Source organism: Vitis riparia, chromosome 18, assembly GCF_004353265.1.
Source record: "Vitis riparia cultivar Riparia Gloire de Montpellier isolate 1030 chromosome 18, EGFV_Vit.rip_1.0, whole genome shotgun sequence".
Lineage (NCBI taxonomy): Eukaryota > Viridiplantae > Streptophyta > Magnoliopsida > Vitales > Vitaceae > Vitis > Vitis riparia.
Genome location: NC_048448.1, coordinates 293243 through 314765, shown reverse-complemented (window position 1 = coordinate 314765; position 21523 = coordinate 293243). Strand labels below are relative to the sequence as shown.

At 37.8% G+C, this 21523-nt stretch overlaps 1 protein-coding gene across 1 annotated transcript in view; it reads left to right on the top strand.

Moving 5' to 3' along the window:
• The window catches only part of LOC117907560 (tetratricopeptide repeat protein SKI3), a 45747-nt gene that overhangs the window by 7312 nt on the left and 16912 nt on the right, over positions 1–21523 (top strand). The window contains exons 8-21 of the mRNA XM_034821140.1: positions 2573–2713; positions 3208–3288; positions 3500–3747; positions 3833–4004; positions 4231–4346; positions 4443–4500; positions 5183–5248; positions 5399–5611; positions 5745–5796; positions 6436–6809; positions 6927–7021; positions 12913–13155; positions 13509–14152; positions 15716–15919. Of these exons, the coding sequence (XP_034677031.1) occupies positions 2573–2713; positions 3208–3288; positions 3500–3747; positions 3833–4004; positions 4231–4346; positions 4443–4500; positions 5183–5248; positions 5399–5611; positions 5745–5796; positions 6436–6809; positions 6927–7021; positions 12913–13155; positions 13509–14152; positions 15716–15919 (2707 nt within the window). The remainder of the gene's footprint in view (positions 1–2572; positions 2714–3207; positions 3289–3499; positions 3748–3832; positions 4005–4230; positions 4347–4442; positions 4501–5182; positions 5249–5398; positions 5612–5744; positions 5797–6435; positions 6810–6926; positions 7022–12912; positions 13156–13508; positions 14153–15715; positions 15920–21523) is intronic.

Below are 21523 nucleotides of genomic sequence, written 5' to 3'. Positions count from 1 at the left end.
ATGTGGATTGGGGCTTTTTAGATCATGTGCTACAAAGGAAGGGGTTCAACCAGAAATGGAGATCTTGGATAAGGGGCTGTTTGTCTTCATAAAGTTTTGTAATCCTAGTTAATGGGAATGCAAAGGGTTGGGTTAAGGCCTCTAGAGGTTTGAGACAAGGAGACCCCCTTTCTCCTTTTCTTTTTACTCTAGTGGCAGATGTTCTAAGTAGGTTGATGATCAGAGCAGAGGAAACTGGGATAATTGAGGGTTTCTTTGTGGGGAGGGATAGGACTAGAGTGTCTTTGTTACAGTTTGCTGATGACACCATCTTTTTCTCTAAAGCCTCTATGGAACATCTTCAAAATCTCAAGATTATCCTTTTGGTTTTTGGGCAAGTATCTGGTTTAAAAATCAACTTAGAAAAAAACACTATTTTAGGTATTAACACTAGGCATGAGCTGTTGTCTAGCTTGGCCTCGGTTTTGGATTGCAAAGTGTTAGAGTGGCCTTTGTCTTATTTAGACCTTCCATTGGGAGGGAACCCAAAGACAATAAGCTTTTGGGATCCGGTGGTTGAGAGAATTTCGAGGAGGCTTGGATGGTTGGAAAATGACCTTTTTGTCTTTGGGGGAGGGAGGATTACTTTAATTCAGTCTTGTCTGTCTCACATCCCTAGCTACTTTTCCTCCCTCTTTAAAATCCCAACATCAATAGCTTCAAAGATTGAGAAGATGCAAAAGGATTTTCTTTGGTCTGGGGCGGGGGAAGAGAAGAAAGATCATCTTATCAGATGAGAGGTTGTTAGTAGACCAAAGGAGTTGGGAGGTTTGGGTTTTGGGAAGACTTCTATGAGAAATATTGCTCTCTTAGGGAAATGGCTTTGGAGGTTCCCTAGAGAAAGGAGTGGTCTTTGGCATAAGGTTATTGCGAGTATATATGGGACACATCCTAATAGATGGGATGCCAACATGATGGTTAGATGGTCACACAGATGTCCTTGGAAGGCTATTGCTCAAGTTTTCCAGGTTTTTTCCCCTTTTATCCTCCTAGTGGTGGGCAATGGGGAGAGAATTCGTTTTTGGGAAGATCTTTGGTGGGGTAACAAAACTTTGTGTTCTCAATTTGCTGATCTTTACAGAGTTATTTATGTGAAAAACCTCACTGTCTCAAATGTCTTTGGTAATTCCTTTCCACTGTCTTGGAATTTTAACTTTCGTCGCAATCTTACGGATTCAGAAATTGATCTCTTTTAGAGATTAATGTCTTCCCTTAGTTCTGTGCTTTTCTCTCATTCTTTAGTAGATTCAAGAGCGTGGTCTTTGTCTTCGTCAAGATTGTTTTCAGTGAAATTTTTTTTCTTGGCCTTGTCAAAAGTCTCAAATCCTATCTTGTTCCTTCCGGCCAAGTTCTTGTGGAGTTTAAAAGCCCCTTCAAAGGTTAAGGCCCTCGCTTGGTTAGTAGCACATGGGAAGGTAAACACCAACGATAAGTTGCAATTGAGAACACCCTACAAATCCCTCTATCCTCAATGGTGCATTCTTTGCAAAGGAAATGGAGAGTCGATTGACCACCTTTTTCTTCATTGTCTTGTTACCATTGGACTCTAGCACAAGTTGTTCAATCTAGCCGGGTTGGTTTGGGTCCCTCCAAGGAGTTTTGAGGACATGTTGGTTATTACTTTTAAAGGCATGGGGAACTCATTAAGAGGCAAGACACTTTGGCAAATCGCTTGCCTTACCTTGATTTGGATGGTGTGGCAAGAGAGAAACAATAGGATCTTTGAGGATAAAGGGAGAACGCAAGAGATGTTATGGGATTTGATTCGGTTCTATTCTTCTCTATGGGCTTCTTGTACTGAAGCTTTTAGAGGAGTTCCTCTAAGTGTTTTACAACTCAACTGGATTGCGGTTTGAGCTTCAAAAGTTTGAAGATTGTTGGGGTTTCTCTTTGTTTTTAGAGTTCTATTGTTGGGAGTTTTCTCCTTTGTTCAGTTTGTGTAGGAAGGACCTCTCATCGTTCCCTTGGTTTCTTCTCTTTCTTTTGTAACTTTTCTTTCTCCTGTATCTTTTCTTCTATTAATATATTCTTCTTCATTTCTGTTAAAAAAAAAAATTTAAATTTGACCTCACACATTAATCATCCCGCATTTAATGTCCCTGCTCTTGAGAAAGAGATCCTTTTGAACTCAAGTTTGAGTGCATTGAAACGTTGTTGATCCAATGATTTTGAATTTTTCTGGCTTGTATTTGAACTTATTGCATTGTTAACTTGAAAAATGTGTATACAATCATCAAACTTGTTATGAAGTTTACAATTGGTTCTGCTTGCTCCTTTGAACATGAAATTCCTTGACTCAATTTCACATTTGATTACTCAAGTCTTCCTAAAATCGTAAGTAATAGTTTAACAAACTAGGATCCATAGGATATTTCAGTATTAAAATTATAATTCCTTAAAATGATTCTGTTCACTGTTAATGTTTTGATCCTTGTATAGTAGCAATTGTATTGTATTTTTCCCATAGTGTTTCAGTCCTTATTTCAATATTCACAATGTACAAAATGACATAAATTGGTTTATCTGTATGAAGGGTATCGAGCAATTTCGGCAAGCTTTGGAGATCTCACCTGAAAGTGTATCTGCACACTATGGTCTTGCTTCTGGGCTGCTTAGTTTGTCAAAGGAATGTACCAATTTGGGTGCTTTTAGATGGGGAACTTCACTTTTAGAGGTTACTCATGCTGTAACTTAAATGATGTGCCTACATTCTTAATCCTCTCTGTTAGACAACTAATTTTCCTAAAAGATTAAACTTTTAGTATTTCAGTCCACAATGTATATCATACATACTGCCCTTGAGGCCTGGCTCAAGTGGTAAAGCGGTGGAGAGGGTTTGTGGGAAGTTCCAGGTTCAAGTCCCAACAGGGGACAAAAATTTACCTATAAAAAAATGTATATCATGCACACTAACACTGTCCTTCACATGTAGTCTCTTTTAGGCTTACATATGGGCTTAATGAATTGGGGAAATAAAGTGGCCTCTTTTAGGCTTAATAAATTGAGGGAATAAACATATGGGGAAGTTCAATCATGTGACCTCCCACATGACACGCAATTTTCCTAAGAGCTTAAACTTATAGGATTTGGATGCACAATGTATATCATGGAACCACTCTCAATATCAAAAAACAGTCATTTGTAAAATAAGTTTCTAAATCATTGCAGGAAGCATCTAAAGTTGCAAAATCAACTACCTGTTTGGCTGGAAATGTTTCATGTATTTGGAAATTGCATGGGGATATTCAGGTATGATCATCTCAATATTCACTTTTTGGGGGGTTATCTTCCAACCTTCTTACCATTTGTAAAACCTAAGTGATATTTTCTTTTGGTAATATTTTGTTGTTGATCTCAGTGGAATGCTTGTTCTTGAAATAGGATTTGGTTCCTTTTAATGTAAAAGACAAAATTGTGATATTTGTGACATAACTAGTTTACTACGTGCTGTCCTTGTTAGCTTGCATATGCAAAATGTTTACCGTGGTTGGAGGAAAACTGGAACCTAGAGATTGATGAGGAAGCTTTCAGTAACTCCATTCTTAATTGGAAGCGATCCTGCTGTTTGTCTGCGATATCTGCCAATTATTCTTACCAGAGGGCTTTGCACTTAGCCCCATGGCAAGCTAATATCTATACTGATATTGCAATAAGTTCAGATCTCATTTGCTCTTTGAAGGAGGATGATAAACATAACCCAAATTCTTGGTAAGATCTTGGCTTGTCATGTTCTTATTTAGTCATCTCATATGTTTTATTATTTGATATCTTAGTTTACCATCTCATTAACCAGGCAGCTACCTGAAAAAATGTCTTTGGGAGGCTTGTTACTTGAGGGTGACAATAATGAGTTCTGGGTGACATTGGGATTTGTATCTGGTCATAATGCACTGAAGCAACATGCTTTTATCAGGGGACTGCAGTTAGATGTATCTTTAGCTGTTGCATGGGCATGCCTTGGGAAGGTGCTGTTCTATATCAATTTCAACAATTTATTTCCTTTAGGGTATTTAATATAGAACTCTTATTTGAAAAGAAACAAAGAAAGCTAAATTATTTTTCCAGAAGTCAAGCTGATTTGGTTGGCTTCATATTATGCTTCAGTGTTGAGTGTAGCATGACCTGAAACATAAGTGCATTAATTTGTGTGAACCCTCCAGATAGGTGTTTAAATGCTTTCTTTCCCCACAGCTTTATAGAAAAGAGGGCGAGAAGCAATTGGCAAGGCAGGCATTTGATTCTGCTAGAAGTATAGATCCTTCACTTGCATTACCATGGGCAGGCATGTCAGCTGATACACATGCCAGGTAGATGCTTTGTCATGGGCTAAATAAAATATATAACTTTGTTTGGAGTTGTCACATGTGACACTGATGTGCATTGAAATATTCTTCATTCTTCAGGGATCCCACAACAGATGAGGCTTATGAGAGTTGTTTACGTGCTGTGCAGATATTGCCTGTGAGTAACATGTCCCTTTGTATGTATGCTCTTCAAGTACAATCTATAAAAAGGATATTTAAACTTTGACATTATTGATGAGACTCTTCATTCTGTTATGGTCCTAACTGGATAGGTGGATATTGTAGTAGAACTCAAATAATTTTATGGGAGTGGTTTGACATCCTTTAAAGGTAGAAGTATCCCTGGGGTTCTTCCCCCTCACTTGTGTTGCTCTAGTAGAATCCTAGGTATTTTTGAATCAAAAGAGTATTGACTTTAGGGAGACACTGGTGAGGGGAGAGCAGGTGGTACTTATTTGATTTGACCAAAAAATTTCTAATTTGTCTTCCTTCTCCATTAGTAATATTTTTGTTCTCTGCAAAAAGATGATTGTAATTTTACTTCTTCTCCATCTCTATTGACTGACACTGGTGAGGGGAGAGCAGGTGGTACTCATTTGATTTGACCAAAAAATTCTAATTTTTCTTCCTTCTCCATTAGTAATATTTTTGTTCTCTGCGAAAAGATGATTGTAATTTTACTTCTTCTTCTCCATCTTCTTTTTATCTTTGCTCTTTTTTGGCATTATGCTCTAATATTTTTAAGGCAAGGTATCTGCTTGTGGATTTTAAGTTTGTTGACTATACATCTTGCTCTAACACCTTATACCATTTTACCTAAAACTCTGATTCCTTGGCAGGTTGCAGAGTTTCAAATTGGCCTTGCAAAGCTTGCTCTTCTTTCAGGTCACCTTTCATCCTCACAGGTATTACCACATTCAAAGTATGTGTAAGGAAACAACTATTCTAAAAAGTAAAAATATAATATCATTCCTTGATTTTCTTGTGCAACAAGAGCTAACACCAAAATGCTTTTGGAAGTATCAGTTTAATATTGCAGGTAATTGCTGTTACAGGTCTTTGGAGCCATCCAACAGGCTGTGCAGCATGCACCTTACTATCCAGAATCCCATAATTTGAATGGACTGGTTTGTGAGGCACGGTGTGATTATCAGTCTGCTGTTGCTTCTTATAGGCTAGCACGCTGCGCAATCAACACCTTTTCAGGCTCCATATTGAAATCCCATTTGAGAGACATATCATTTAATATTGCAAGATCACTCAGTAAAGTAAGGATTTTGGATCTTTTTCAGTATATTTCTCTCATTCTCATCTTGCTTAATGTTGAATTAGTAATATGAATTTATCTGATGTTTGTATCTTCATTTACCATTCTTCAGAAAATGCTTTTGTTTGGTGCAGGCAGGGAATGCCCTTGATGCTGTTCAAGAATGTGAAGATTTGAAGAAAGAAGGTTTGGGTTAGGACTAACTTGCTAGCTCCTTCTTTCTACAACTTCGCTTACTTTAAAACCCAGGGGAGTGGGCATTAGCTTACTCCTTTCTTATGCTGCAATATTGGTTCTATGATTTTTATAGTGCATTCAAGATAAATAAAGGATTAAAGCAGCCACACAGACAGGTTATGTAGGGGATTGTTTCCCCCCGGCTAGTGCTCATACACTTTCAATGGTTTTCTGATATGGATAGTCTAAAACTGATTGAACTTTGATGCTTTCAAAGGAAGTTGCTTTATTATTACAGCCTAATTTAGCAAGTCAGGAATAGGATATGCTGGCCAATAGGAGAGCTATATCGCTTGAGGTTTTTGGAGGGGATTTTTATCCCTGCTGATTTCTTCTGATATTCAATTTTTTTGTAGCTTTGGTTTTTTGCATTTTCTTTTTCCTCAAGGATCTCTCCTTATATATCTCTTTCTAGTAATAAAATTCTATTTCCGATTAGAAAACAAAAATAATACTGTTCAAATGCAAACATGAAAAAGCTATTTTTTAGAATAGATGCTTGGATCAAGTTTTGTCAAGTCGAATGTAGGATCCTGTAAGTTGCATTTCATTTTTCTAACACATTGTATACTGTATTTACTCTTCTAGGTCTGCTTGATGCACAAGGTTTGCAAATATATGCTATCTCGTTATGGCAAATTGGTGAAAATGACCTTGCCCTGTCTGTGGCAAGGGATCTAGCTGCAAGTGTTTCTGCCATGGAACAGGCTTCTAGGGCCACTTCTGTTAGTTTCATATGTAAATTTCTGTATAAAATATCTGGGCAGGAATCAGCAATAATAAGCATTTTGAAAATGCCGAAAGAACTATTTCAGAATTCAAAGATTAGTTTTGTTGTGTCCGCCATTGACGCTCTTGATGAAAGTAATAAGCTGGAATCAGTTGTTTCAAGCAGTCGATGCTTTCTTGCATCTCATGAAGAGATCGCTAGAATGCACTGTTTAGTAGCACTTGGTAAACTGGTGAGTTTTCTCTTTCTAATTGTATAGTTGCAGCTTAAGCATCTTACTTTTAGCTGGTTTTACATGGATTTGAATGGTCAATGTGAAGCTGATCTTTGTTTTGCTTGTGTTATGCAGGTCAAACAAGGATCAGAGCACTGCCTTGGATTTGAAAATGGGGTTCATCACCTTAGAAAAGCTCTTCACATGTTCCCTAACAGTGTTTTGATAAGGTAACAGGAATGCACTAAATTTATACTTTCATTGGGCTGCACCTTTTCAGCTGACCCACCCAAGTATTGTGCTAGTTGCATCTGAAATGATATGGATGCATTAATTCTTATGTTGATGAAATAAGTGTCTTCCATCTTAATTAACTTTAACGTAAGTGTGACATTTTTTTGGTACAAACCATCCGACCTTGGACTCGAGAAAGTTTGAACACCATTCTTGTTCAAGATCTAGGTGCAGATAAATCAGGTTCTCTCAGGTTCAAAACTGTCCTGGTTCAGCATTTTGGCATGTAATCCTGCTTTTCTAAACACTGACAAAATAAAATATAGAAAATATAATTATGAAGTTAAATTCATATAAATACAACAATGTTATTTTATAATTCTAGTGTAAAATTGTAGTGTATAATTTACTGAAGGTCAGAAGGTGCAGGTCCTGACAGGAGCTGGGTGTTATATGCTAGCTCACTGTTGACTCTGGAATCAATGATTTAAAGAGTTGTTACAATGTAGCCTATCAGCAGAGTCAAGCAGAAGCAAACATTGATGATGGAGAAAATCTAACTAATGAAATGGCTTTATTCATGACTAATGATTCCAATATGGTGACATCAGTGACTAAAACTAACACAGATGGGTTTTGGGTGAACACCTAATTAATGCCTTAACCTACCAGCTAGTGCCAACAAAAACTTTCTAAAACAAAACAAAAAACAGAAACTTCATTCGTCCAGAATGTATGCCATGTATATCTCAGTAACACAAGGAAAATTTAAATAATATTCAGAGATGGGATTTGAAGGAGAGTGAATTAGCCCTCCCAAAGGAAGAGGTGGAGTTGAGGACAAAAGAAAAAAGGAGTATTCAGGAAGTTGGCCATTCTTGAAGAAATCAGTGTAAAAACTTCAGAGCCCTTTAGTTGAAAGAGGATGACAGAATCATTAAATTCTTCCATAGGTAGGCTAATGCTTTTGAAGATGCAACACTATCAGGAAGTTGAGATTGGGGATGTCTGGACTGGTGATGAGGGGGTTAGCAGAGGGAATTTCCGTCATTTTCAGAGATTATGTTTGGATGAGCAGGTTTGGAGGTCAAGGCTAGACAAGTTGGCATTTGTTAAAGAGTTGACCTTGGTAAGCTAGTGTTTTTAGTGTAAGAGGAAGAGTCAGTGATTGTCTATTAATCCATTTCTCAATTTTTCTCAAGAATTATGGTCTTTGGTTCTCTTCATTTCAGATATCTTAGGTGCGTGCTTGCTATCAAAAGAGTCAGTTTTTAGTTGATATGGTAGTCCCATTAAGAAGAATTAGAGAAAAACGTGCAGGGCTGCCACCATTTTTTAATCTGGCTCATCTGGAAAGAGAGAAACAAAAGGACCTTTTAGGGGGTAGAGCTTAATATTGCTGAGTGCAGTGGCCTTTTTGACAAAAAACATTCTCTTGTGGATTTTATTGGCCTTGCGTGTTGTACTTTCGGAGAAAGAGTACTTTTTTTTTATAGGTAAAGGCAATTGTATTAAAAGCACCAACTTATAAAAAAAAAAATTGTATTAAAAGCACCTAAAGAAGGGCACACAAAAGTATACAGGATGCACACAAAAATTGTATTAAGTGCTTCTTCTTCTTCTTATACATATATATACATATGTACATACATATATATATTCCTTTTCCTTTATACGGCCTGGCTTGGTACAGTACAATCATTCTTTCTGTGCATGTAGGTTACATCCTCTTGTGGCACTTTTAATTTAATCTTTTATTTATAAAATGGAGTTTTCATATTGCTTAAATGATAAGAATTAAATTATGGAAGAGGGCACAGCCATAGTGCAAAAGTACACAAGAAATACCCAAAGAAACAAAAGAGGGAAAGGGAATCACAGAACATCCTTCTGGAGGCTGTAGGCCAATCCCAACCTTATCAACGAAATCTAGGAACAGAAAGGTTCTCAAAATCTATAAAACCCTTGAGCTGTAGAAACAAGTAATGAAATACATGAGTCATGGGAAAAAAAATGATTCATGTTTAAGAATGATGGTGACTGCATTTATATTGTCTTTGCTTCATACTCCATAATTGAATATGGTGAGAGGCGTGTAGTTGTGGCCTATGCAGCTGTTTATGACAAACCTTTACAAATGTTGATGATCATCTTTAGTCTTTTTTCCTTGTTTTATCTTGGCTCTGGTTTGAGTTTTAATTTGGTTGTAAATGCAATTTTTTTTCCTAATGGTTTCTATATTTTGATTAATTTTTTTAATAGGCAAGTAATAATATTCTATAAACAAAGTGTCTAAGAAACAATGCGCCAAAGTACACAAGCACCAACTCTGCATTAGAGGCCTCAACAAAATCGAAGAGAATGAGAGGACCCCCAAGCAGAGATCACCTCAGACTACCATTCAGGTTCCAAGTCTTCACAGCCCACCTCTTCAAAGAGGGCAAGTGAGGAACAGAGTCAGAAAATCCCCCCCATCTCTCCACTAAGCAATGCTTCAAAAGCTTGTTCATATGTTGCACTTCCTTGACTCCTAGCTATTAGCATACCGCCTCACCCATCACACCAAAACTCTTCTTAACCACCTCTACATAAGACCCCTCAGGCAAACACCAACTTGGTATACACTTCCAACATTCTCTCATACAACAATGCTCTCCTTGGGATTACAGAGGAGGAAGCCACTCCAAAATCCTGAAACTTCCTAGCTAGAATGGACCACCCCCCAAAAATACCCCTTCCTTGAGGGAAAATCAACATGAACCTCTTGGCCTCTACGGAGATCTAATCGAATATTGAATTAACCTTCCTGCCCTATTGGAGCGTCTCTTCAACCTGAAGGACCTCCCTCCATCCCACTTTGAAAAACTTTTTCCCATCTTCTTCCCTACAACAAGATTCTATACCTTCCAACAACAGGGACAAATTCATCTTGCTGAATCTAATCCAGCTTGAAAGCGCTCGTCCTCTTTTTACAGTTTTACCACTCTAACATCCCTTTACCACTCAATGACAATTTTGAAAGACTTCGAATCCACTGCAAACTAGCTCTTCCCTCTTTTCTTCATTTCAAATTTTAATGCCCCTTTGATTAATCTGTTAATGAACCAGAAATATTTCTAAATCAGTTAGCATTGAAGTATAACCTACTCACAAGCACTTTGATGATGCATTCTACCACTTGCGACATGGGACGTTGGAATCTCTCTTTCTCTCTTTCTCATTTGATTAAGGTTGGAAATCTTAGTGGTGTTTGAGTTTTATACAATTGTAAATTAACTATTGAAAACTTTACTACTTAATTATAAATATTGAACTTTGAAAATTCTGAATTCACAGAAGTGAAAAGTTTATTTATATCATTTAAAACATAATGGTTGAGTTTAATTCAATTGTTAAAGTTGCTTGTTTTACAAATGCATTCTTATATTATTATTGTAACAAGTGATCCTTATACACTAACATTTCATTATACAAAACACATGTGTTATACATGGAAATGTGCATGATATTATTTTTTATCAAATATATTAATTTGATAGAGACCTTGTACTCACACATTTTCTAGTGAAAGTTATGTTCAATTTATATATTATGTGGTAACAATAATATATTAATTTTTTCATATTTTCATGAGATCTTTGATTTTTTATGGAAAATGAGAAAATTTTAAAAGCAGTCAAAAATATTAGTTTCCAATATTAAAATTTACAAATGATAATAAAGTAAAAGGAGTTTCTTTTTTTTTTTGATAGGAAACGACAAAGGAATATATTGATAAAAGGAGTTTCTTTTTCAATGTAATTTATTTCAAGAATGATTGAATATTAAAAATAGTTTAACTATAGAAAAGGGTAATAACAATTTTAAAGACTTATTTAAAATTTTAAAACAACTTATTGTCTTTTGCTTGAAGTGTTTAGTTTAGAGTCTATGACTTTTTGTTTCAATGGTCTTTAAATGGAATTCAAATACAAGTGGCGACTCATTTGTGTTGTCAATCACGGTTAAAAATGAGACCTTTTTTTTTTTTTAAATGGATATGCTTAAAAATAAGACCTGCCTGCCTTTTGTTTTTTCACTTGTTGGTACTTATATATTTTTTATTGTTAAACACCGCCTTTGGGGGGGTTGGGGTTTAGCATCTTGGTGAAGAAACTTCATTTAGTTAATTGGTCAATTGTTTGCTTGGACAAAAGGAGGGTTGGATTAGGTATCAAAAATATATCTATGCTCAACAAGTCCTTTCTTGGAAACTGGTGTTTGAGGTTTGTTGTGGAGAGGGATAGGTCATGGAGACAAGTGATATCGGCCAAGTTTGGTGAAAAGATGGGTGGGTGGTGTTCTCATGAAGGGAGGGAATGGTAAAGGGTGAGGTTGTGGAAAACTAGAAGGAAACAGTAGATATATATTCAGGCTAGAACTAAATTTGAAGTTAGTGATGGTAAGAGAATTAGGTTTTGGCTTGAGCTATGGTATGGTGATTCTTTTTTGAGAGCAATGTTTCATGCTTTGTATTCCATTCCCAATTCTAAGGATGCTTGGTTAGTGGAAGATTGGGAGGAGGTGGGAGGTGTTGGACATTGGGTTGAAGCTTAGGAGGTAGAAATTGTTGAAGCTTTTGTTTTGTGAGAAAGCCAAAATGTTATGACTTCTGATCTTCTCCCTTTTTGGGGTGCAATGGGTGATGCACTCCTCTGTGAGAAGGAACCTCCTGGGATGACATGGTTCCTTTGTGGGCAAGAAAGGGAGAAAGCTTGGAGAGCTGCCCCCTCTGCTTGATGTGGACCATTTGGAAAAAAAGGAATAGGAGGACCTTCAATGATGTTGAGAGGAATGACCAAGAAATTAAATCCACTTTTTTGTACACTTTTGTGAATTGGGCTAGGGTGTATATAGAGGAACACACTTTCTCTTTGATAGATTTTGTAGACTGGTTAGCTACCTAGTAAGGGTCAGACTTGTTTGTCTTTTTGCCTTCTGCACCTATGTATCCTGGTATACTCCGTGGATACTCTTTCTTTAGCCTCTTTGGCTTTTAATGAATTTTCTTTTACCTATATAAAAAAAATAAAAATTGTTCTTTGGAGTTAGTTATCGGAGATCCTTTTCCCCAGCGGGTTTCGGACGCCGCCGAAGTGGGTTTCTTTGTTTGGGAGGTGGTTTGGGGAAAATTGTGAGATTAGACCAGCTAAGGAGGTGAGTTAGTACTATAGCTAACTGATGTTTGCTTGTGCAAGTGCTAAGAGGAATGGACCAATCATATTCTTCTTCATTATGGTTCAGCTCATAGTTTTCTGTACCTATTATTCTCGCTCTTTAATGTGTTATGGTTGTTGCCTTATACCGTAAAAGATGTCTTGCTAAGATAGCATGGTTGTTTTTTGTTTTTTTTTTTTTTTTTAGGAAAAAATTGCAAAAAAGCTTTGAGGATAGCTGCGGTATGTTTGTTCTAGACCATTTCGCAGGAGAGAAACTGAATAACTTTTAAAGACATGGAGAAGTCAATTTAATTGTCAAGGAATTCTTTTATTTGAACATTCTTTTATTGGTTCCCATTTTGTGTAGAAGCGGGATGCTCATCCGTGTATGATTTAGTGTAACCTTGGTTTTTGTTGCACATAACACAAGTATGTTGATTTAATTTTTCTCATATTTGTCTACTTTTTTTTTCCTATGTAAAATTCCATATCTCATAGTGTCATCTCTTGTTTTGCCACTCATTCACTTTGTCATCCTTATTTTAGCTATTTTATATTAAATATATGTTTTTGACTGTAGCATTATTTTCCATTGCACATCATATCATTGATACATGTTTCTTGCAAAGCTTATTAATATTTTGTAATTCTTATATCTTTGTTTCAATGGGTTCTTTTACTATTGACAGGAATCTTCTTGGTTATCTTTTACTATCCTCTCAAGAAGGGGAAGATGCTCATAGTGCTAGTAGGTGCTGTATTGTAGACCCCTCCCACTCTCCCAATAAAGAAGGTTCAAAGTCAGCATTTGAGATCCTTGGTGCTGGAGCAGTTGCTTGCTTTGCCAGTGGCATGAGCAACCAGAAATTCTCTTTCCCAACATGCAGATACCGGTGCATGAGTGGACCAGGAGCAATACAACAGCTGCAGAAGTATCATAACTTATTTCTCCTGTGCCTTTAGGCTTGAATTATGTTATCATTGTGTGGTGCATGAAATTTTTTAAAAACTATGCTCTTTAACTTTGCAGAAATAAGCACTTTTCAAAGTTTCTGTTAAAAATAGCATGTCCTGGAATTTTGCATGTATAATATAATGAATTGAATCATTATTTTTCTGCTAGTTCAGTTAACTTCTTTTTCTCTTCTAAAGATTGTGTTCTTTTCTTCTTTAATCAATACAAACAGGCTGAGAGAACTATTAGGAATAAGATCCATGGTTATTCCTAGCTATGTGATTTATTTTTAAAACAAGAGTAATTATTTTTCTTTATTTTAATATGCAGGTGGTTGCATAGAGAACCTTGGAACCATAATGCACGTTACTTGTTGATACTTAATTTTCTACAGAAGGCACGTGAAGAGAGATTTCCAAGACATCTTTGTACAATAATTGAGCGGCTAAATTTTGTGGCTATTTCCAACCACTTATATTTAAAGAAGGATACATGTTGTCAATACCAAAAGTTCCAGCTGCTACTTTGTGCTTCTGAAATCAGTTTGCAAGGTGGTGATCATCTTGGCTGTGTCAACCATGCTGAAAATGCTTCAACACTCTTGCTTCCTGATTGCTACCTCTTTTTTGCGCATTTGCAACTATGCCGTGCTTATGTTGCAAAAGATGATTTTAAAAATCTACGGAAAGAGTATATAAAATGCTTGGAGCTTAAAACAGATTATTGTATCGGTTGGCTATGTCTTAAATTCATGGATTCTCACCATGAACTACAAAATGATTTGAGCATCTCAGAGTTGAACTTCAAGGAGTGCTCAAAGGAGAGAAAGAGTTCATGTAACAAGTGGATGGCTTTATTTGATTTGCTGCAGGGTCTGATTTCTGTTCAGAATCAAGATTTTCTCTGCGCAGAAGAATTTCTTGCGCAAGCTTGTTCATTGTCAGATACTGAGAGCTGCATCTTCCTATGTCATGGTATCAATCTATTATCAGATTGGATTCTTCGAATATTCTTTCGACCTCTGTGTTCTGCTGAAGATTACACTTAAGTATTAAATGTCTTATTTCAAATTTGAGCAGAGTGTTCTTAGAAGAAGGACCACTTAACTTTCATTATCCTTTTTTTTTAGATAGAAATTAAATTTACTGAGGATTTATTTTAAGTATTAGGAAAATTATATCTTTGTTTGAGATAGAAGATTTAGAAGATTTAGAATGCCTCATGTGGTCACTTGATTGATTACACTTATCACCATCGGTTTCAGATGTGAGATCTTGGTCTTTATCTTCTTCAGGGCTTTTTACAGTCAAGTCTTTCTTTCTAGCCTTGTCCCAATTTTCTGGTTCTTCTCCAGTTTTCCCTACTAAGTTTGTTTGGAATTCTCAAGTCCCTTTCAAAGTCAAGTCCTTTGTCTAGTTAGTGGCACACAAGAAGATAAATACTAATGACTTACTACAATTTAGAAGACCCTACAAAGCTCTTAGTCCTGACATTTCTAAGCTGTGCATGAAGCATGGTGAATCAACAGATCATCTTTTCCTACATTGCTCTTTGACGATGGGGTTATAGCATAGATTATTTCAGTTAGCCAAGATGGATTGGGTCCATCCGAGGAGCATCTCCGACATGATGTCCATCAATTATAAGGGTTTTGGATTATTAAAGAGGGATAGTTTTGTGGCAAGCTGTGTACATTGCTTTAATTTGGGTTGTATGGTGGGAAAGAAATGCGAGAATATTTGAGGATAAAGCAAGGAATTCATAGAATCTTTGGGATTCTATTCACTTCCTTGCTTCTCTTTGGGCTTTTTGTTCCTTGGTTTTTAAGGGGATTCCCCTTAATGTGTTACAACTAGATTGGCTAGCAGTGTGTAGCTCCAATGGGATGGTTTGTTTTTACATTGTAGATTCTTGTTTTTGTATTCTTGTAGTTTAGTTTTTCTTTGGTGGGAGGATTCCTCATCCTTCTCTTGTACTTCTTTTTTTCTATCAATATATCACTTTGTCGTTTCCTATCAAAAAATAAAAAAATTATATCTTTGTGACATCTTCTTTTTTTTAAAAAAAAAAAACAAAAAAAACAAAAATTTGGCACATTGAGGTTCTTGACAAAAATTTTCATCTTTTGGAGCTTTAAGAATCTAGAGTGATTTATCCTGAAATTCTTTTTGGCAATTTTGCAAGTAGTTTATTCTACACTTAGGCAGTGTCAATTTGTTAGCTATATGATTGGATCCCTCTGGTCAGGGAAGAAACTATTAATTGATTACAAAATATTGCTGCCTGTTTCCTTTCTGTCTCTTTATAAGTGAAGACTTCACCTTTCCTCCCTCTCTCTAACTATCTGTACTACTAATTGATTACAAAGTGTTGCTGCTTGTTTCCTTTCTGTCTCTTTATAAGTGAAGACTTCACCTTTCCTCTCTCTCTCTCTCTCTCTAGCTATCTATCTATCTATCTATAGATAGATAGATAGATATTGCTGCATGTTTTCTTCTCTCTCTCACCTCCCATAATTAAATCATTGGGTGGTCCAGGTGTCATTTGTATGGAGCTTGCCAGGCAGCAGTGTGATTCCCAGTATTTGTCACATGCTATAAAGAGTCTCATGAAAGCCCAAGAGATTTCTCTGATTCCCTTACCTTTTGTCCCAACATTGCTAGCTCAAGCAGAGGCAAGCAGAGGCTCTAAAGCAAAGTGGGAGAAAAATCTCTGTCTTGAATGGTTTTCTTGGCCACCAGGTATGGTTTTCACTTGACAAATGCATATTTCCATTTATCCAATGTTCCTATTTTATAATTCTAATGGCTAAGATGGCCTATTAAAGTGTCATTGTTTCCTTTAATTGGTTGGCTTGTTATCAATACCTCTAAAGAAATTTGACATTCAAACTATGGGGTTTTATCTTGTTTCTTTGTTTTTGTTTATATATATGTATTTTCTTTGGAACTGGGGAGAGGATTGGTCTGGATAATGGGCCTTACAGACTGAAAACTGCTACTTCCTGGTTAGGTTGATGAGCGATTTTGACCAAACTGGTTTTGCATATAATTGTTTTAATTTATTTACGGTTACAAGCTAGCGGTGGTTTAACTGGTTTACTGGAATTAGCCCCTTTTACACTTAATAGGCCTGGCCTATAGCCATGAAAACATCCACCTGAATGCTGATCAGCCGAAACCCTGCAACCAAGGAAAATACTAGATGCTAGTGATGATGAAATCACATGTATATAAGTCCATATTCTATTTTTTAACTCACTTTATTCATTCACAAAAAATTATGATGGATCTAGATAGATGATAGGTATATTTGTGGATGTCGATATTGTATTGGTTGACATGGGCATATATAAATCGTGTTATACCGTTCAATAACAAGTCTTCAATTATCTATTTCTATTTTTAGAGAATTCTTGTGCTTGGGTGTCCTTGATGATTAAATAGACCAAGATTTTACCATGACTGCAATTTTAGAGAGACACGATAGTGAAAGCCTATGGGGTTGCTTTATGTAATTGGATAACCAACATTGAAAACTGTCTTTACATTGGATGGTTTGAAGTGTTGGGGGAGGGGTTAGGTAAAATTGTGAAATGATTTTTTTTGATAAACTTATTTTATTGCTCTAATGATTCAGAACACGGGTTACATCCATTTCAATAACCAGCAGATAGATAATTCCTATGCTAAAAATAAGGAAACGAAAAAACAAATCTAATTCTAATCCTAATCCTAATAAAACTTTGACTACGTACAAAAAAAACTAGAATTCAAATAATTCCTTAAATCAAGGAACCTATTCATTCTAAAATTCTAGATCCAATTTGAACTAGTCTAACCAAGTTAACTTTTCAACACTCCCCTTCAAGTTGGGATATAGATGTCTATTATACCCAACTTGTCCACATTATCTTCAAAGTCTTCTCTTGGAAGATCTTTAGTTAAAACATCTGCGATTTGGCTTTTGGACGGCACATATGTCATGCATATTTCCCCTTGCTCAATTTTTTCCCTGATGAAATGTTGGTCCACCTCAACATGTTTTGTTCGATTGTGGTGGATTGGATTGTGGGGATGCTTATAGCTGCCTTGTTGTCACAATACATCATAGCTGGAGGATGAATTGTAATCTTTAGTTCTTCTAATACTTTCTTGATCCACAAGACTTCACAAATTCCATGAGCTATCAATCTAAACTCAGCTTTAGCACTACTCCTCACCACCACATTTTGTTTTTTACTTCTCCACGTGACAAGATTTCCTAACAGAAATGTACAGTAGCCAAATGTTGACCTCCTATCTTTTATAGACCCCGCCCAATCTGCATCCGTGAAGACCTCTATCTTGAATTAGTCATGCTTTCCAAAGTGAAGTCCTTTTCCTGGGGTTCCTTTGAGATATTGTAGTATTTTATAGACAACATTCATGTGTGCTTCATATCAAGAATGCATTTACTGACTGATTGTACTCACTACAAAAGCAATATCCGGCCTAGTCTGAGTGAGTTAGATGAGTTTTCCAACCAGCCGTTGGTATCTTCCTTTGTCGATTGGATCCCCTTTTTTAGTCGGGTCCATCTTTTGTCTTGAATTAATCGGAATGTCACTGGGCTTGCAACCAAGCATCTTTGTTTCCTTGAGTAAGTCTAAAGTATACTTTCTTTATGAAACAAAGATTCCATTTTTACTTTTGGCAATCTCCATCCTTAGAAAATACCTTAGTGCACTAAGGTCCTTCACCTCAAACTCCTTAGCTAGGATCTTCTTCAAAGCTTAAATTTCTACATGATCATTGTCTATTAAAATCATATCATCAACATGAAAACAATTATTTTACCCTCATCAGTAAATTTGTAAAATATGGTATGATTTGAATGTCCTTGAAGATAGCCATATTGTTTTACTACTCTTAAGAGTCTTTTGAACCACACCCAAGGTGATTATTTGAGACTGTAGAGAGCTTTCTTCAATCGACAAACTTTATTGGAGCTTCCTTGTTCAAGTCCTAGTGGTACATCCATGTAAACCTCCTCCTCTAATTCCTCTTTGAGAAAAACATTTTTTATGTCCAACTGCTGAAGAGGCTAATCATGGTTTGCAGCCAAGGAGGGAAGAATTCAGATTGTGTTTAGTTTTGTCACTAGTGCAAAAGCCTCCTGGTAATCTATCTCATAAGCCTGAGTAAATCCTTTAGCAACCAATCTTTCCTTGTACCGTTCCACCAAGCCATCATATTTGTATTTTACTAAAAAAGACCTATTTACATCCCATAATTCTTTTACCTTTCAGTAAGGTAACAAGTTCCCACATTCCATTTTTTTTCAAAGCTTTGACTTCCTCCACAATCGTTGCTTTCTTTCTATCTTGGATCACCAAATGCTTCCTATACATTTTTTGGAATTTCTATGGAAGAAAGGTGAGGACTTGTAGGGAGAATGCTTGCTAAGAAAGGAGGCAAATGTTGGTTTGCAGTAGAATCAAAGTCTTATGAAATCACGGCGGAGGTGGCCGGGGAGAGACTTAAGGGTATCATTGTGGAAAGAAGCAGAGGATTTACCTCATGGATTAGATTTGGTAGCCTCAGTTTGTGTTGTTTATTGGAAGGAGTGGAGGCTTGCTGCAGGGGTGTGTTTATGCAAGGCCTCGTTAAAAGTTGGGAAGATGGAGGAAGAAGGTATAAGTTGGAGATCCGTGCAAACGAGGCTGGTAGGTATATTTTATGCTCTGTAGTTGACTTGGAATCAAAGAGATTTTGTTTAGTGTTTCCAGAAGGAAAAGGTGTTTTGGGAGGGTGGGTCTTGTTGGCCGAAAAACTTCGCTTTCTTGGAGTTATGTCTTGGGAGGAGTCCAAGGGAACTGCTGCATTTTATGGGACAGGGTGTTCAGATGGGGAATCTGTGAGGAAAGCCAAAAAATCCTATGTTGAAGCGGTGAAGACAAGAGGGAAAAATTTAGGGGAGGCAGTGTGGCTACAACTAGGGGAGGAAGAAGTGTCAAATGAAAGGAAATTCCTAGGACGGTGTCTGGTGGGAAGATGGGGACAATCCTCAATGTTGGACCCAGATATGCAAGCTTTTGAAAGTTGGGGGAGATCTGTGTGGAATACTAAAGGAGGGGTGAAGTTTTCGAGGTTGGGAGGCCCTCTGTTGTTAATCGAATTTGAGACTAAAGAAGAGGCAGAAAAGGTGTTGTTAAGAGGACACCGGTGGTTTAAGGAATCATTCCTGAACTTGGAAAGGTGGGACCCAAAGGTGGGGTGTTCTAATAATGGCGAGAGGGATAAGAGTGTCTGGGTGAGAGTTGTGGGAATGTCGTTGCATTTTTGGAACCAGGAGATACTCAGAAAAATCGGTGATTGTTGCGGGGGGTTCCTCGCAGTGGATGAAGACACTGCAAATTTTAAGGAATTAAAATGGGTCAGACTATTAGTGAGATCGGAAGGCTTAGAGTGGCCGAGCTCACTGCAAGTGGTAGTCGGGTCTGTCTGTTATTCAATACAGCTATGGTGGGAGGTGAAACCAGGGCTGACGGCAGTGGTTCCGGTGACCAGAAACGAGATGGGCAATGAGCGTGAGGTTAGGGATGAAGGAGAAGGAGACTCACGCGCTGGTTTCAAAATGGCGAATGTATGGACGCATGGAGAACCTGCAAAAGTGGACGTGCCGTGTGGAAATGGTGCAGGGGGATGCAGAAAGGCAGCTGCGTTCTCTGAAGCGATGTCGGAAAAAGTAGCAGATGGTGACGGGTCCACAGTTAACCAGCAAATAACGTGGGGGAAGAAAACTAGTTGCGGGCCTGGGAAATTCTTTTCGTTGTGCCGGCAAATGGTGGTGGACTTGGGGCGAAGGCCCGCGGAGAAAGGCCAAGTGACTGAAGACCACAATGAATTTATGGAATTGGGCCGGCCCAAGTCTTCACCCTATAAAGGCCCTGAGGTGGTGATGGATCGATCCATTGAGGCTAGGGCTCCCGACAGGGGACTGGGCGTCAGCGGAGAGCTTGAGGGGGAGATGATAGGCTCTCAGATGGGGTCGCGTTCACCGGCCGTCTCTGTCTTTTTTGAGGAAGCGGGAAATATCTCTTTCTTCTACTCCTTCTAGTCGAGATGGGGAAAGTGTAGCCATGGCTGGGGTCTTCATTTAGAGCAGTAGCTCGGATGAAGTTGGGGGAGCAGTTATGGGTCCCTTAAGGATGATATGGGCGGATGGGAGGGAGACCGAGGTATTGGAAATTACTGGTAGGGAAGCAGGGGTTTTCGGAGAGAAATCAGAGGGGGTTACGGATAGGATCCTCCATGAGGTTATGGAGGAGAGGGAAGAAGAGGAGGAACCTTGTTGGCAATCTAGTAGTTTGGCTAAGTTTAGCCGCTATATTGGAATGCCGACGGAGGGATTCGAAGGGGAAATTTTGTTATTACTAAAAAGAATGAAAGAAAGGAAGATTCAGAAAGGACAATTGGACGGCAGAAAACGGAAAAAATTGAAGTCGTCAAAATTTGAAAGAGAATTGAGGAAATTGGAATGGACAGTGAACTATATTGGAGAAGGAGGAGGAGAAGAAGGGGTAAGCACGTGCAGGTCTAAATGAAATTCCGTATGCTCACTTGGAATGTAAGAGGGGCCAACAATTGTGACAAGAGGAAGGTTATAAAAGCTTTGATAAAGAAGCATAAGGTGGATCTGGTTTGCCTTCAGGAAACTAAGATCCAAGACATGTCAAAGGGTATTATTCGCAGCCTAGGGGTGGGAAGATATCTTGATTGGGGGGCAGTGGACTCAAGAGGGGCAGTTGGTGGTATAGTGGTGTTTTGGGACAACAGAGTATTGGACTTGGTTGATATTCAAAAAGGATTGTTTTCCATTTCTTGTATTTTTAAGAACAACGAGGACGGCTTCATGTGGATGTTTATAGGGGTATATGGCCCAATATTGAGGAGAGAAAGGGAGAGTTTTTGGGAGGAGTTGTGGGGGCTATTAAGGGGCTCTGGAATGGGCCATGGTGTGCTGCAGGGGATTTTAATGCCATCCTAAGTCCTGAAGAGCGCAACAGAGGGGGGAGCCTGAATTCGAACATGAGAAGGTTCTTAGAAATCATAGAAGACTTAGAGTTAAAGGATGTGCCTTTAGTCGGGGGCCCTTTTACTTGGAACGGAGGGGTGAATAATCAGACCTTCTCAAGGCTGGATAGGTTCTTGATTAATGAGGGTTGGGACATCCACTTTGGAGACGTGAGGCAGTGTGTCCTTCCAAGACCAATCTCCGATCACTTCCCGATTCTGCTGGATGTAGGGGGTGTGAGAAGAGGCCCTTCCCCTTTTAGATTTGAAAACATGTGGTTGAAAGTG